The sequence below is a fragment of the Periophthalmus magnuspinnatus genome, chromosome 11 (genome assembly GCF_009829125.3).
Source record: "Periophthalmus magnuspinnatus isolate fPerMag1 chromosome 11, fPerMag1.2.pri, whole genome shotgun sequence".
Lineage (NCBI taxonomy): Eukaryota > Metazoa > Chordata > Actinopteri > Gobiiformes > Gobiidae > Periophthalmus > Periophthalmus magnuspinnatus.
This window is the reverse complement of record NC_047136.2, coordinates 13,497,619-13,511,410: the sequence shown is the minus strand read 5'-3', so window position 1 is coordinate 13,511,410 and position 13,792 is coordinate 13,497,619. Positions and strand designations below refer to the sequence as shown.

The 13,792-nt window shown below is 35.8% G+C and overlaps 1 protein-coding gene across 2 annotated transcripts; it reads left to right on the top strand.

Moving 5' to 3' along the window:
- Positions 1-12,948, top strand: LOC117379098 (T-cell differentiation antigen CD6-like). Of its 2 annotated transcripts, XM_055225341.1 has the most exons (12): positions 1-73; positions 610-699; positions 5,861-6,142; positions 6,653-6,967; positions 8,441-8,758; positions 9,237-9,302; positions 9,388-9,525; positions 10,027-10,140; positions 10,922-11,011; positions 12,001-12,072; positions 12,555-12,713; positions 12,797-12,948. In XM_055225341.1, exons 1-12 carry the CDS (start codon positions 22-24, stop codon positions 12,892-12,894), a joined length of 1,794 nt encoding a protein of 597 aa, XP_055081316.1. In that variant the 5' UTR covers positions 1-21; the 3' UTR covers positions 12,895-12,948. The 2 variants fall into 2 exon arrangements, with proteins under 2 accessions (XP_055081316.1, XP_055081317.1); XM_055225342.1 differs by lacking the exon at positions 10,922-11,011.
- Positions 12,949-13,792: the final 844 nt, after the last annotated feature.

Below are 13,792 nucleotides of genomic sequence, written 5' to 3'. Positions count from 1 at the left end.
TATTACACTGACACTGACAACATGAAGTTTGTCAAAGGGATTTTACTTCTTCAACTTAGCGCTATCTGTCAAGGTAATATGCTATAAGATTTATACCATTTTAATTAATATCTTTAAGTAATTATCAAGGAAACAATTATGTGCACTATGTGTGTTTTCATAAGGCCATGTGTCTGCACTGCCTGCCTTGTACATTTTTAACATTGAAGAATAGAATTATATTCAGTAATGAAATTTGTTGAGCAAATTAAATTAGATTTAGAATTAATACTTTAAACGTACTAAACCCTTAGGAATTTTCAGGTTCTGTTTCTATACATCTATATTTTAAAATTTATTTAATCAACAATTTATTTACTTTTTAACATACACTGTTTTACCCACAGTAAATTAATGCTATTTCGTAAAGTGATGTAATTATATACAATATTTATATTAGTATCACACCCTCAGTGTTTCTGGTTAGTTTTGTGGCCAAAGTATTTGCATAGCACTTAAACCACATCACTCACGGTATTTAACATGTCTTCCTTTACGTGGCCCTTTGTACAGTTTTGTATATATATTTAATACAAATTTGTCATATGTTACTTGTCTTTTCTCTTTCAGCTTTACTTAATTCAACGACACAAGTACCTCCAACAAATTCATCTGTTCTGCCTGATGGAAACTTTACACAATTTGAAGAAGACATTAACGGTACATTTGGCATTTAACATGTTTAGATGATTGCACAAACACAGATATTCTAGATGATTTACAGCAAAAGAGGAATATTGCTGAGGTGGGTAGAGTAGCCCAAAATTTTACTCAAGTAAGAGTAATGTTACTTCAAAAGTAAAGTACAAAGTAGTGATCCAAGAAATTATTGAAGTAAGAGTAAAAAAGCATTTGGGGAAACTGGTGTTGTGCAGGTCCCCACGCCCCACTTACACAGCAAAAATAATTTTGATATCTATTGTTGTTTTTTCACAATTTCGTTTTTCAGGTTCTGGGTCCCTTTGGGAAATTGCATTGAAATCTTCCAAAAGTGATATGACTGCCCTTGCAACACCACTCTAGTTATCAGTGAGCTTGGGGCTGGATTTTACTCTTTTTCATTTGAGAAGCACCCACAATATGAGGAAAGACTTTTCTGTCCACTTACATATACTAGGATTATGAAGTTGGTCTAAATGGGCTTTTTAAGGGCTGAAAATTTGTTTAAGGCAATAAAAAATGAAAACATTTATAACTTTGGCATGCAAGGTGAATCAAAATTTATCAACACAAATGTTCAGTTCATTTCATATCGTCACCATAAAGCTTTTGTCACTTTTTTTGTCACTTGTAGACTTACTCACAGTGGTTAGTAACCACAACTTTTATTCAAGTAAGAGCACTGTTACTGGAAGAAAAATGTTACTCAAGTAGGGATAAAAGTATGCTGCTAGAAATATAATCTACAACTACTTTAAAAGGTTACTCAAATAAATGCAGCTGAGTAAATGTAACTGAGTACGACCCACTTCTAGAAAATCTAGATTAATTCATATTACTTGAATTCAGAACATCAATTTTAATTTTAGTAAGGGTGAGTTTATATGTACATGATTGGCCTTGATAATTTGTCGAAGATGCTTATTTTTCAGTAACTTCAATCATATGGCTCTAAACGTTTTATAGGCATTTGGAATAGACATCCACAGTATGGCAAAGTACTTATAGGGCTGCCTGATTTTTTATCAAATATCTTGGAATTTTGTCGACAGTAGTGCTGCAGTGACATCAACTGTAACTAGCCGACTAAAAAATAATCGTTGTCATATTTTGATCATTAGAATCATTATCTGGACCATACACACTCTAAAACATACAAAAACACCTTTATTATATCAAGTTAAGACAGTGGTATTATTTAATCAAAATGTCAAAAAAGGAATTTCAGAATTATTTGCATTTGATTTGACTGATAATGTATTTAAAAAGTCTCAGTGTACAATATAAATAGAAACTTTTTGTTCAGTTGACAGATTTAACTTTGGCTTTTACGATGGATCAGTCCTGGACAACTGAGGGACAAAGACAATAGAAATAACCATTTGAATATAGTCACCAAATTGAAAAAAAATATCGCTAATAGTAGACTAGGATTTCAGACCATGCAGAGGTCAAAACTACAACATTAGCAGACCAATAAAATGGAATATTAAGATACACACACACACACACACACACACACACCCCCACACAGGCACACGCACACACACACACACACATATAACTGATTTACTGATTAGTTTAAACTGGTTGAATTATATATTATACATTATATTGAATTTAAAAAGTTCAATCTGTCTATCAAAACTACTGAAATCCATGTTAGTACTCTGAATTCCACTAATTTTAGCAGATTAATAAAATGAAATATTTATTTGTTTGCAGAGGAAATTATGTCACTTAAACATTTGTAACCACTGCAACTATTCAAATTGGCTGAATGTACATTATATTGAAATGCTGTGAAACAAGTGCAATAATTGTGTCATATATCTATCAAATCTGCTCAAATCCATGTTAGTATTCTGAATTCCTCTCATTTACAGATACAGTTGCAACTCGAAGCTTCCATACAATATATAAAAAGACACATACACTTTTTTTTTCTCACTGCGTGACTTCAAATCAGACTAAACTTTTCAAGTTTTAGGTCAATTAGGATTACCAAAATTATTACTATTTGCTAAATGCTAGAATAATGAGAGAAGGATTTTTTAGATGATTTTTTGTTATTTTCTTCCAAACCAGTTTCTATATAGTAAGATTACAATGCATTTAAACAATTTGGGAAAACCCAGATGATGATGTCATGTCTTTGGAAGCTTCTGGCTGAGGTTTACTGACACCATTTGAGTTAATTAGACACTCATCTGTGGAGGTATCTGAAGGCACACTTGAAACACACTGCTTCTTTGTGTAACATGGGAAAGTCAAAAGAAATCAGCCAAGATATCAGGAAGAGAATTGTGGACTTGCACAAATCTGGTTCATCCTTGGGTGCAATTTCCAGATGCCTGAAGGTGCCACGTTCATCTGTTTTATACGCAAGTATAAACACCATGGAAATGTCCAGCCATCATACCACTCAGGAAGGAGATGGGTTCTGTGTCCCAGAGATGAACGTGGTTTGGTCCGAAATGTGCATATCAACCCAAGAACAAAAGAAGAGCTAAAGCTTGTGAAGATGCTGGTAAGAGTGTGTCATTATCCATAGTGAAACGAGTACTGTAACGACATGGGCTAAAAGGCCATTAGGCCAAAAAGAAGCCATTACTCCAAAAGAAACATAAAAAATCCAGATTACAGTTTGCAAATGCACACAGGGACAAAGACCTTAATTTCTGGAGGCCTTTTCTGGAAACATTCAAATTAAAATTAACAGTTTGGCCATAACGAGCCAAACGAATGGAGGAAAAAGGGAGAAACTTGCAAGCCCGAGAACACCATCTTCACAAAATAGATGCATGATGCGGAAAGAACATTATGTGGAAATACTGAAGCAACATCTCAAGACATCAGCCAGGAAGTTAAAGCTTGGGCACAAATGGACAATGACCTGAAGCATACTGCCAAACTGTTACAAAGTCAATGTTTTGGAGTGGCCATCACAAAGCCCTGATCTCAGTCCTATTGAAAATTTATGGGCAAACCTGAAAAGATAAAAAAATGTCTACAAAAATTCTTCTCTCATTATTCTGGCATTTTGCAAATAGATATAATTTGGTAATCCTAATTTACCTGACATAGGACAGCGGAAGTGTATTTGCCTTTTATATAGTGTATGTAAAATTCTGATTTCAACTGTATTCTTTTTTTGCAGTGTCTCTGTCAAAGCAGGAAATGTGTTAACCTCGATCGGAAACAGTGCAGATGCAAAATCCTGAATAGTTTTTCCCCCCACCCTCTGCTGCTTGTGCACATGAACCCACTCTTTGCAACTGTGGGCTGTGTCTGACCCCAAAAACAATTCACTCCCACATTCACATGCTAAAATGAATAATTTTTTATAAGATCCCTCTAAAAACCTATTATTCATACATTAACAACTGATATTTTATTGGATTCAGTTGTAGTAAATTCTAAAGAGGAAATATGTGATGCTTTGGATAATAATGGTGATCCTTTTGGTCTTGATTCTGCTGAATCTGAACCTCTAGTATAGAAGAAGACAGAAGTCAGATTTTCTCTTTAAGATCTTTCACTTACATGGAGGTCTTAAATGCTCTCCGCTGCATAGACCCAAAGAACTCCATGGGAGCTGATGACCTTGATCCAAAACTTCTGTTACTAGCTGTCCCGTATTTAAGTCAACTTCTATTACATTTTTTTTAACTTATCAATTCAAATGGCAGTTACACCAGAACATACTTACATAAAGGTGGGACATCGAAAAATGTAAATAATTTCCGGCCAACATCTAAATTACCTTGTCTTGCAAAAGTTTTAGAAAAGTTATTTGAAAATCAAGTTACAATGTATTTAAATAAATACTCAATTTTGAAGCCTTATCTTTCAGGTTTCAGAGAAGTGTATAGAAGCATGTTGCACTTGAAATTGCAAAAATGTTTATGTTTAATTAAAGAAGTACGCAATGCACACGTATTTGTATAGCACAATTCATACACAAAGTAATTCAAACATATTAAAACCACAGTGCAACAAATCAAAAAAAAGAGAAGGACCCTGAAGTCCTCAGAGTGTGAGACGTTTCATATAGCACTAACATGTTGGATATGTACTTTGGTGCTGAGCCATGGAGAGACTTATACACAAGCAGAGCTGCTTTAAAGTCTGTTTTATGTACAACAGGAAGCCAGTGCAGAGACCTGAGACTTATGTGCTCGTACTTCCTGGTTCCAGTTTGGACCCAAGCAGCAGCATTCTGGATGTGCTGCAGCTGTCTTAACATTCATTTAGAGAGGCCAGTGAGCAGGCCGTTACAGTAGTCTAACCTACTGGACTGTCATTTCCATAGTTGTGGTAGGAAACGTTATTGACTGCGTAATAACTGCCGTAACAGCAGCATGTAGATACTGTACAACAGGGGTCCCAGGATTGACCCCTGGGGCACACCACAGGTCAGTGCTATTTTATCTGAAACACATTTTCCAGTTTCAACAAAGTACTCCCTGTCTTCTAGATGGGACTTGAACCAATTTAGTGCAGTACCAGGGATGTCCACCCAGTCCTCTAGTCTCAGTAAGAGACTACTTGATAGACTGCTTGAATATCTCACTTCCTCGAAAAACTTTTATAGAGAACTTTTAAATCAAGATCTCATGATTGTCTAAGTCTAAAAATTTGCTGCACTAGAGCTGAAATGGGGAAAAAAAACAACTTTCGATCATTTTGCCCCCCAAAAATGGAATACATTTCAAGGACAAGCAAAACTGGATACACTGGTGCCACAAATTCCCTTTAATAATCTGATGATTTATACTCACATCTGCACATGTTTTTAATTTTTTTAATTAACTTTTATAGTTATTTGTTTTGTTTGTTTTTGTTTGTATTTTTCTGTATTTTAACAGGGTGCTCAAGAAAAATAATAGTAGTAGACAAACTTAAGTACAATATATACATGTAGCCATAATAATTAAAGATGTTGAAATGTAGGGCTGAACAGGGTAAAGTTTCTAATAGCAGTTATTTTTCTGACAAATTGTGTTTGCGATCTGATTAGCATTTGTGTTTTAAACTTAAAATTCAATTCACCATGCTAATTTCAAACTAGCATCTATATTTGAGCGAAGACTGAGATATGAACCGCTACCAAAAGAATCACAGAAAATAAGCATATTGTTATTTTTGCCTTTCATAGATACACCATACATTGAACTACTTTCTGGAAAATGCCACTGGACTCTGAAAATGTCTAAAAACTCTCCTATCGTGGATGTAGCAGTTGATGTAGAGTTAGCAGACAGGCTAGCTCTGCAGATCTGTCAGGATCTTGGCTGTGGACAAGTCTACAACATGAAGAAAATCAAATATCCCTCAAACTCCTCCTGCTTATCTGAATATCAAAATCAAATGGGACGGCTCCAAAACTGTTCTTTTAAAGAAGTCCAGGACTGCGTGGTGATCTCTGAAGCTCTGTGTGGTATGGTGCTTTATTAATTGATTGATATGATAAATGTTTTGTGAGTTTTAATAGATATATTCTTCAATAATTTGTGAAACAACTATGGGAAAGATAATACATTCTCATCACTTCTTTCTTTGTATAGATTTTGTATAAGGCCACAACAAATACATTTTTGCTTATTGATTATTTTTTAAAATTGTATTCAAATCAATTAGTGATTAGATTTCAATATAAATAAATGGTGATTGATTGACGTGGCCACTGCTGCCACCAATCACTCATTCATATAGAGCCAAGGTGGACGAAGAGTCTTGCTCAATGACAGGCCACCTTCCATTTATATATAAGTAATTTAATTATTGCTACAATCAATTACAAAAGTGAAAAAAAAACAAAAAACATGTGTCCCAAATTTTATGAGCACTTCGTCTGCTCATCTCATTGCAAATAATTCTGAATACCAACCATGCCCCAAACTAATTGTAATAATAATAATAATAAATCTTATGTCCTTATCCTCAACAGGAGCCCACATGGTGCGCTTGTCCGAGGGCAAGGATCGCTGTGCTGGGCGGGTGGAGCTGTGGAGAGAGGATCAGTGGGGCTCCGTGTGCGATGACCACTTTGACCTGAAGGAGGCTCAGGTGGTGTGTACTCAAATAGGGTGTGGATACGCCCTAAACGTGAGCGGACAGGTTGGTCTCTTTCCCCCGGGTAGAGCAGGTCCGGTTCTCCTGGACGATCTCAACTGCACCGGGACAGAGCCAAACCTGTGGGACTGTCCTGCCACTGAGAACGTGGACTGTGGACACAAAGAGGATGCAGGGGTGGTGTGCTCAGGTACCAGAAACAGTTGATACTTTGCAGTGACATCACACTGCGGGGGTTCATGTATGTGTATGGTGGAATGTTCAGCAATTACCATGGTGACACAGTGCACATATGGACAGCAAAAAAAATGGAGTAGTCTGAAAACTCAATAAAAAAATACAAACACATTTCAGGAGCCTGTGAACAATGGTCCTGTTTAGGTGTTTGATTTCCAAGAAAAAGATGAGAGTGACTAACTGAAACACAGTTATGGCTAATGCTAGCCACATTGTGCCTAAAATTTTAATCAGATCAGCTCACCTTTGTCTGTTCTTTATGGTTATTATGGTATTAAAGCTATGTCTAAAGTCTAATTTGAGTAACAGAGCTCAGACAGAGCAGTGCCTCTGATTAGCTTCATCCCCAAGGGAATATTGATCTCACCAGCTGCAAAAACCATCAATTCCACCAATTGATGGTTATTGGCTATTATTATTATTGATTGAATCTCAAGAGCTCAGTGTAGTACAACAACAATCTGCATTTTAACCATATTAATTTCAACTGCCCCATCTGTATTTATTATTATTATTATTATTATTATTATTATTATTATTATTATTATTATTATTATTATTATTATTATTATTATTATTATTATTATTATTATTATTATTATTAGACTATAAAAAGTTGTGATGGCATCTGAAATCCAGCAATAGCTACGTTCACACTACGTCCTGGGTTGATCCCAGTTTAGTTCTGATGTAGAGCTTGTTTGATCCCCTCCTAGTCCTACTTTTAACCTGATCTACCGGTAGTTCAGGTTTAGACAGTCATCTAATGGTCCTAGATTCAAGGCTTGAGTGCTCAGAGAATTTCAGTTTTCCCCCACCCCCTATCTCCGCCCACAGCCCGGTACTTACTTGTGATTATTACAAAAAATCTGTCTCCAGGTCGTAAATGTAGGGGAAGAAAATATAAATATAAAATATAAACATAGCCATTTTTCAACATTAAAACAAGTAAATGAAAATCAGCTGCTTGCTACTGTAAAATGCCACTAACAGGCAGGGCTTATCAGTTCAGTGGTGCTCAATGGATTTGACTCTGTGACTCTGTACTCTCCATGGGGAAAAGCATGTCACACCGCAAGCCAAGTTACAGGTCATATCTGTTGAGAGGCATAAGAAAGAGAGTAATCATGCACGTTTTAAAATGTTTATATTATTTATTTATTTATTGCAATGAATTATCAAACTATCTTGAATAAATGCTAGGTAGTTTAATGACATACTGTTGAACATTGCAGGCTAAATTGTAATATCTCCATGCAGATAAGCAGGTGGAGGAGCATCCACCAGAAAAGATACAGAAATACTCCAAACACAAATAACTTATGCAAATATGTTAGTACAGAGTTCAGTGGCATCAATGAGATAAAAACATTTCATTATCATATATTATTTATTGATCAGCATTTTTCCCTACTGGTCCCTGCAGAGATGAAAGCAGTACGTCTGTCTGGGGGGCTGGACCACTGTTCAGGGAAAGTGGAGATTCATCGTAACGGGACGTGGGGGACCGTGTGTGACACCTGCTGGAACAGAGACCTGGCCTCCATGATCTGCTCCATGCTCCAGTGTGACCCGGACCCCCAAAACTTCACCCAGTTCAACCCACCTCTGAGCCACAACCCTGGGCCTCTGTACTACTACCACTGCCCCCCCAGCTCCAGCGCGACTCTATGGGACTGCAGGGAGATCTTCAACAGGCCACACCTCTGCAAAAATACCAACGCAGCAGGGGTCATATGCAGAGGTAAGGAATAGGGATGTGGGTGTTGATGGTAAAAATGTATGTCCAATTCCATGTTATATTATCCATCCATCTATCCATTTTCTTCCGCTTATCCGAAACTGGGTCATGGGGGCAGCAGTCTAAGCAGGGACTCTTAGACGTCCCTCATATCATATTATTCATTATTCATATGACATTATTCTAGTATTAAATTGTTTTAGATCAATATTGCAGTTGTTTATTACTAAATACCAGAAAAATGCATAATATGTCTAAAACAACCCTGTAAATGTTTTGGTAGAAATACCTTAATAATTATTTGGAAGATTACACATTAATTACACTTTTTGTATTTTCTCATCCTAACCATCAAAATTTAGATTCTCCTGACAGATTATTATTATGTAGGCGATATACTGACTACCTCAACTTGTATTCACATGTTAATTACATTAATTCTTACTCTGAGTTCTGAGGGATGTGACACTTTATGTTATAGGTTCTCTTGGGTTTCCAGTCACCACTACAGACAAATCTGATGCAAAAACTACTGGGAAGGTTACAGGTAAAACACAATGTCAAATTTGAATGAAATTGTATGGACCTACACTGACTTAAATTGAAATATGAACTTTATATATTGTCTTTAGATGCTACCACAGCGATGCCGGGTGACTCCTCTCCTCTGCTCTCTGTGCCAGTCCTCGCTCTTGCCTCTGTGTCTTTGCTGCTGTTGGTTTTTCTCATTGTGAACACGGTGCTCTGCTGCCACTTCAAGAGCAGGCATGGTATATGGGAAAAAAAAACCTCATTTTACAAAATCCCTTATGAAAACAATGAAAAACACACAATTTTGTGAATAGGATTTTGTTGTGATCTGAAAATGTCCATATAGTCTGTCTGATCAGAAACTCTGAAATACTGTACCAGCACTTTTAAAGGTGCACTATGTCATTTTTCTGAGAAAAGGGTTTGCCAGATATTCCAACCTATTTATAACAATAAAACACCTGTAATTGAATACTTCTACAATAGTTATAATGTTATTACTTTAAAGTTTGCAGCCATAATTTCAGACAATGCAATCACATAATAATAATCAAATACCAGTTGCTTTTATATTTTAGTTATACTTGGGTTTTTGTAGTATTTGAGTTGGTTTACTACATTTACATACATTTACATGTTATAAGATGGAACAGTAAATACTTAATACTTACTTAAAGGCTGATGGCTTATATTCCCTCACATTTGTAGATGTAATACTTTATATAATCTGTTCTTCACAGCATTCATGGTTCAGCAGTCGCACAAGAGTCAGTCCAACTCAAAGCAACGACGCAACAGTTACAAAGAGTCCGTGGACCTCACTAAAATCACCACCAACCCAGGTCCTAACCATGGTAAACTACTTTGACTATCACTTTTATGTAGCCCTGTGTTATGTTAACATTAAAGGTGAATTATGTAACTTTTCTCATAGAGGGTGTGCCAGTTGCTTGTCTCTATGGAGATGTTATAGTTTTGCAAGCACAATTAATCTGTATTTTATTAAGCATATTTATTTCCACAGAGACAAGCAGGTGATGCCACCAGGCCGAGTTACAGGTCAGATCTGTGGAGAGGTGTGACCACTTGTAATTGAATAAATCCAAGATATTTGTTGAATGCCATTGTGGAAGAGGGCTGCATGATTTTGGAAAATCATCTAATTGTACTTTTTTTTTTTTTGCACTTGCAATTAGATTTACGATTTATTTTTGTTTTGTTTAGTTTTATTCCAAATTAACTTGACTGTGCACATTTTAAACCCACCCAGGAACATAAACAGAGAAGACTAATATACGAACTGAAAAACTACAACGAGAATCACATGCATTTCAAAACATGTTTATACAGGCTTAAACTATAAGGTTATTTTTTTCGTTAAAGAGACAGTATATTTGGTTGTTTACAGAGAAAATTGTATTACCTAAGTATTGTGATTTGGTAATTGCACCAATGCAATTTTGCACTTTTGTTTTGACTGCTTTATGTTTTGTAGTCCTACTGTGGAACATTCCAAGTAAGCAGTAACATCTCCATGGAGACAAGCATATGAAGCACGCCCACCAGAAAAGTTACATAGTGCACCTTTAAACGTCGTAGCATTAGTAATCTGATACAATGTTTTTGTGTCTCAAGCCTTCTTCACGAGCCCTGTTTGGATGCAGCTTAGTGTTGACCCTCCAGTAGAAACAGACTCTTATGAACCGTCCTTTTCCACATTTCGCAGTGAGCCATATTTACTTATACACTCCACATTTATTTATCACATACAGGAAAATCTATGGTTTCAAGTATATTCACAATGTAGTTGAAGTAGCTATTTTAATGTTTGCAATGTCAACAAATCACAAAGGCTGCTAGTATTAATGGAACTTATGATGTAAAGCCGAACCCTGTAGTTAGACCTCTACAAACATGTACTGCAGGACATGTGATTCTTGTGTTAGTTTAGCAGTTTAATCTTCTCTCAATTGCTGACATATGAGTTTATAATGCACAATGTGAACTGAATTCTGACTTTAAAATATAAATCAGCACGTTATAATAGCACTTTTAAAAGCTTTAATAAACCGTGAAGACAGACTTAATTAATAATGAACAAATAGTTTAAAAAGACTGATACTACTACCCCTAACCTGTAATGCTAGGGTCCCTGATTTTCAATCGGTGAAAAATGAACTATGTATTTAAATCTAAGTAACCCCAAACTCTCCCATATAGAGACTCACATGGCTCACGTTTGCCGCAAATAAAATGTTTAGACAGCATATACCTGTCTGATTTTTGTCACAAAGTTCTGCTTTTACAATGCACTTTATGGAGAAAAAATGTAATTTACAAATTTATGGGACAAAAGTACCTCAGCTTTACTGAACTAATTACTAAGCCTGAATCACCCAACAATTTATGAAATGTGAATATTTGTTATGAATTAGGCTTTATTAAGGCTAATTAAGGTGTAGTTGTTTTAACCATCAAGTCAGTTTTTATTTATTTTTAGCACACAGCAATTGAAATAATAATGTGTAAGAAATATTTCTTTCAGGTATCTTCACAAAAGTACTCAGCCCTTATGCAGTTGTGCTTCTTCAAATGGATTTCTTATCTCTGGTGCAGTGCATTGTGGTTGTAGTTTGCAGTGTTTTATACATTGCATGTCCTGGTTTTGCAGTGTGCAAGATGCATAGAATTAAGTTTATTCATTCTCTCTGCAGATTCTCAGAGACACCGAGATGACAGGAATCCTTTGATGAGACCTTTGGATTTAAATTGCCTCCATGAAGAAGGTGCAGCGGTGTCAAAATGTCATGAAAAATGTAGTTTTACAAATGCAAAAAAATGTGTTAGATATCTGTTAATGTTTGTGTCTCAAATTCTTACAAATTGTCCAGTGTTCACAAGAATATGATTCCAGTTAGACAAGTTTGGGTCTCTTATTTAAAGGTGCACTATGTTCCTTTTCTGGTGGAGGGTCTGCCACCTGCTTGTCTCCATGTTATTGCTTTGGCTGGAAAGTTTTACAAAATGAGTGACATAAAACATATCTATTCCCGTGAAGACAAGCAGTTCACAGATAAATTTAATGCCATACTGGGGAAACGTAACGTATCTGTCTGGGATCATATTCTGTAGTCTTGTGAACATTGGGCAATTTTGAAATACAAACAGAAAAGTTAGTGCATTTTAGATTTTAGATATATTGAAGGCTCAGTTATAACAGTATAAAGAAAGCACTCATATTTGACGTATTTGTTGTATAATTTGGCAGCCTCTGAGCCCGTTCACGGAGAAGTGGGGGCGTTTCTGAGCTGTAACGGTGCAGACTTCAGACCAATGTCACAGATCACCTCCAACTCCTTTGACACGTCCAGCACCTCATCTGACGAAACCTACAAAAACACAACCCCCCACAGCGAATGGCCTCCATGTCAGTCACTGTTTAAGCTGTGATTATTGTTGTGAATGTTAATTTGACTGCTTAAAATGAACAAAGGTTTAATGTGTTTTCAGATAAAGAGAAAGAGGAGGAGGAGGAGGGTCCAGTGTACAGCCCTGTGAGCCCAGAGACAGACACTTCTTCTGAGGAGGACTACGATGATGTGGCCTGAGTTTGACGGAGCATGAGAGAGGGACACTGTGAAGGGGAATAAGATGAGACTTTAAAGGGCCTATATTACGCTTTTTTTAAAAGTCTATGTTATAATGTTGTTTCCTCATCAAAAACATACCTGGAGTTGTGTTTTGTTTCATTCACACATGTTCAAAAGGTAAAAACTAAATTATTTAAAGACAAAAACAGTTTATGGTTATTAGAGTGTATTGTAGAGTATAGAGTTCAATTGAGGCCAAAAACTACCACTTGATGACATCACAAGGTGGAACAGATGTTGACATCTTAAAAATGCAGGATTACTCAAACGTGTGTGAATGAAATAAAACACAACTCCGAGTATGTTTCTATGAGGTAACAACATTATAACATGGCTAGTCAAAGTTTAATTTCTTAAAAACTGAATGGTTTATTTGTTTCACCTCTTGTTTTTGGCTAAGCAATGTCTCTGACAGCTTAAACCTGTAAATGATCTTATTCAATCTAGCCACAAGGGGGCACTCCAAGCCAGGAATTTGCAAGGAAGCAATCTTAATGACAGCCTCAACTGTGAACTTGGAGTGAGTTAATTCTAAACACAACTTTATCTGTGCAACTCAATTTACTACAAAGAATAACTGTAAATAATTGTGTAGTATCATATTGTATAGTATTTTACATATGGTTGTATATTTATTTTCATTGAATGAGAGAAATCTTTCTCAGTGGTTAAAAATGTAATAATTTGGCAAAACTTAAATTATTCTTAACATTCGCAACATGAGTTCATTCATAAGCCACTAATAACAAAACCTAAACAAAATAGAGAAAAAAGAATGTGAAACATTAAAAAAACAACTTTATCTCGATATTATGAGTTTTATCAAATAAATGTCATGTTTCTGTATTTTTAAAAA

Coding starts and splice junctions, on each gene's coding strand:
- LOC117379098 (XM_055225341.1), top strand. CDS start 22: ATGAAGTTTGTCAAAGGGATTTTACTTCTTCAACTTAGCGCTATCTGT. Junction 700..5,860: donor ATTTGAAGAAGACATTAACG/GTACATTTGGCA, acceptor TGCCTTTCATAG/ATACACCATACATTGAACTA. Junction 11,012..12,000: donor GTCCTTTTCCACATTTCGCA/GTGAGCCATATT, acceptor TTCTCTCTGCAG/ATTCTCAGAGACACCGAGAT.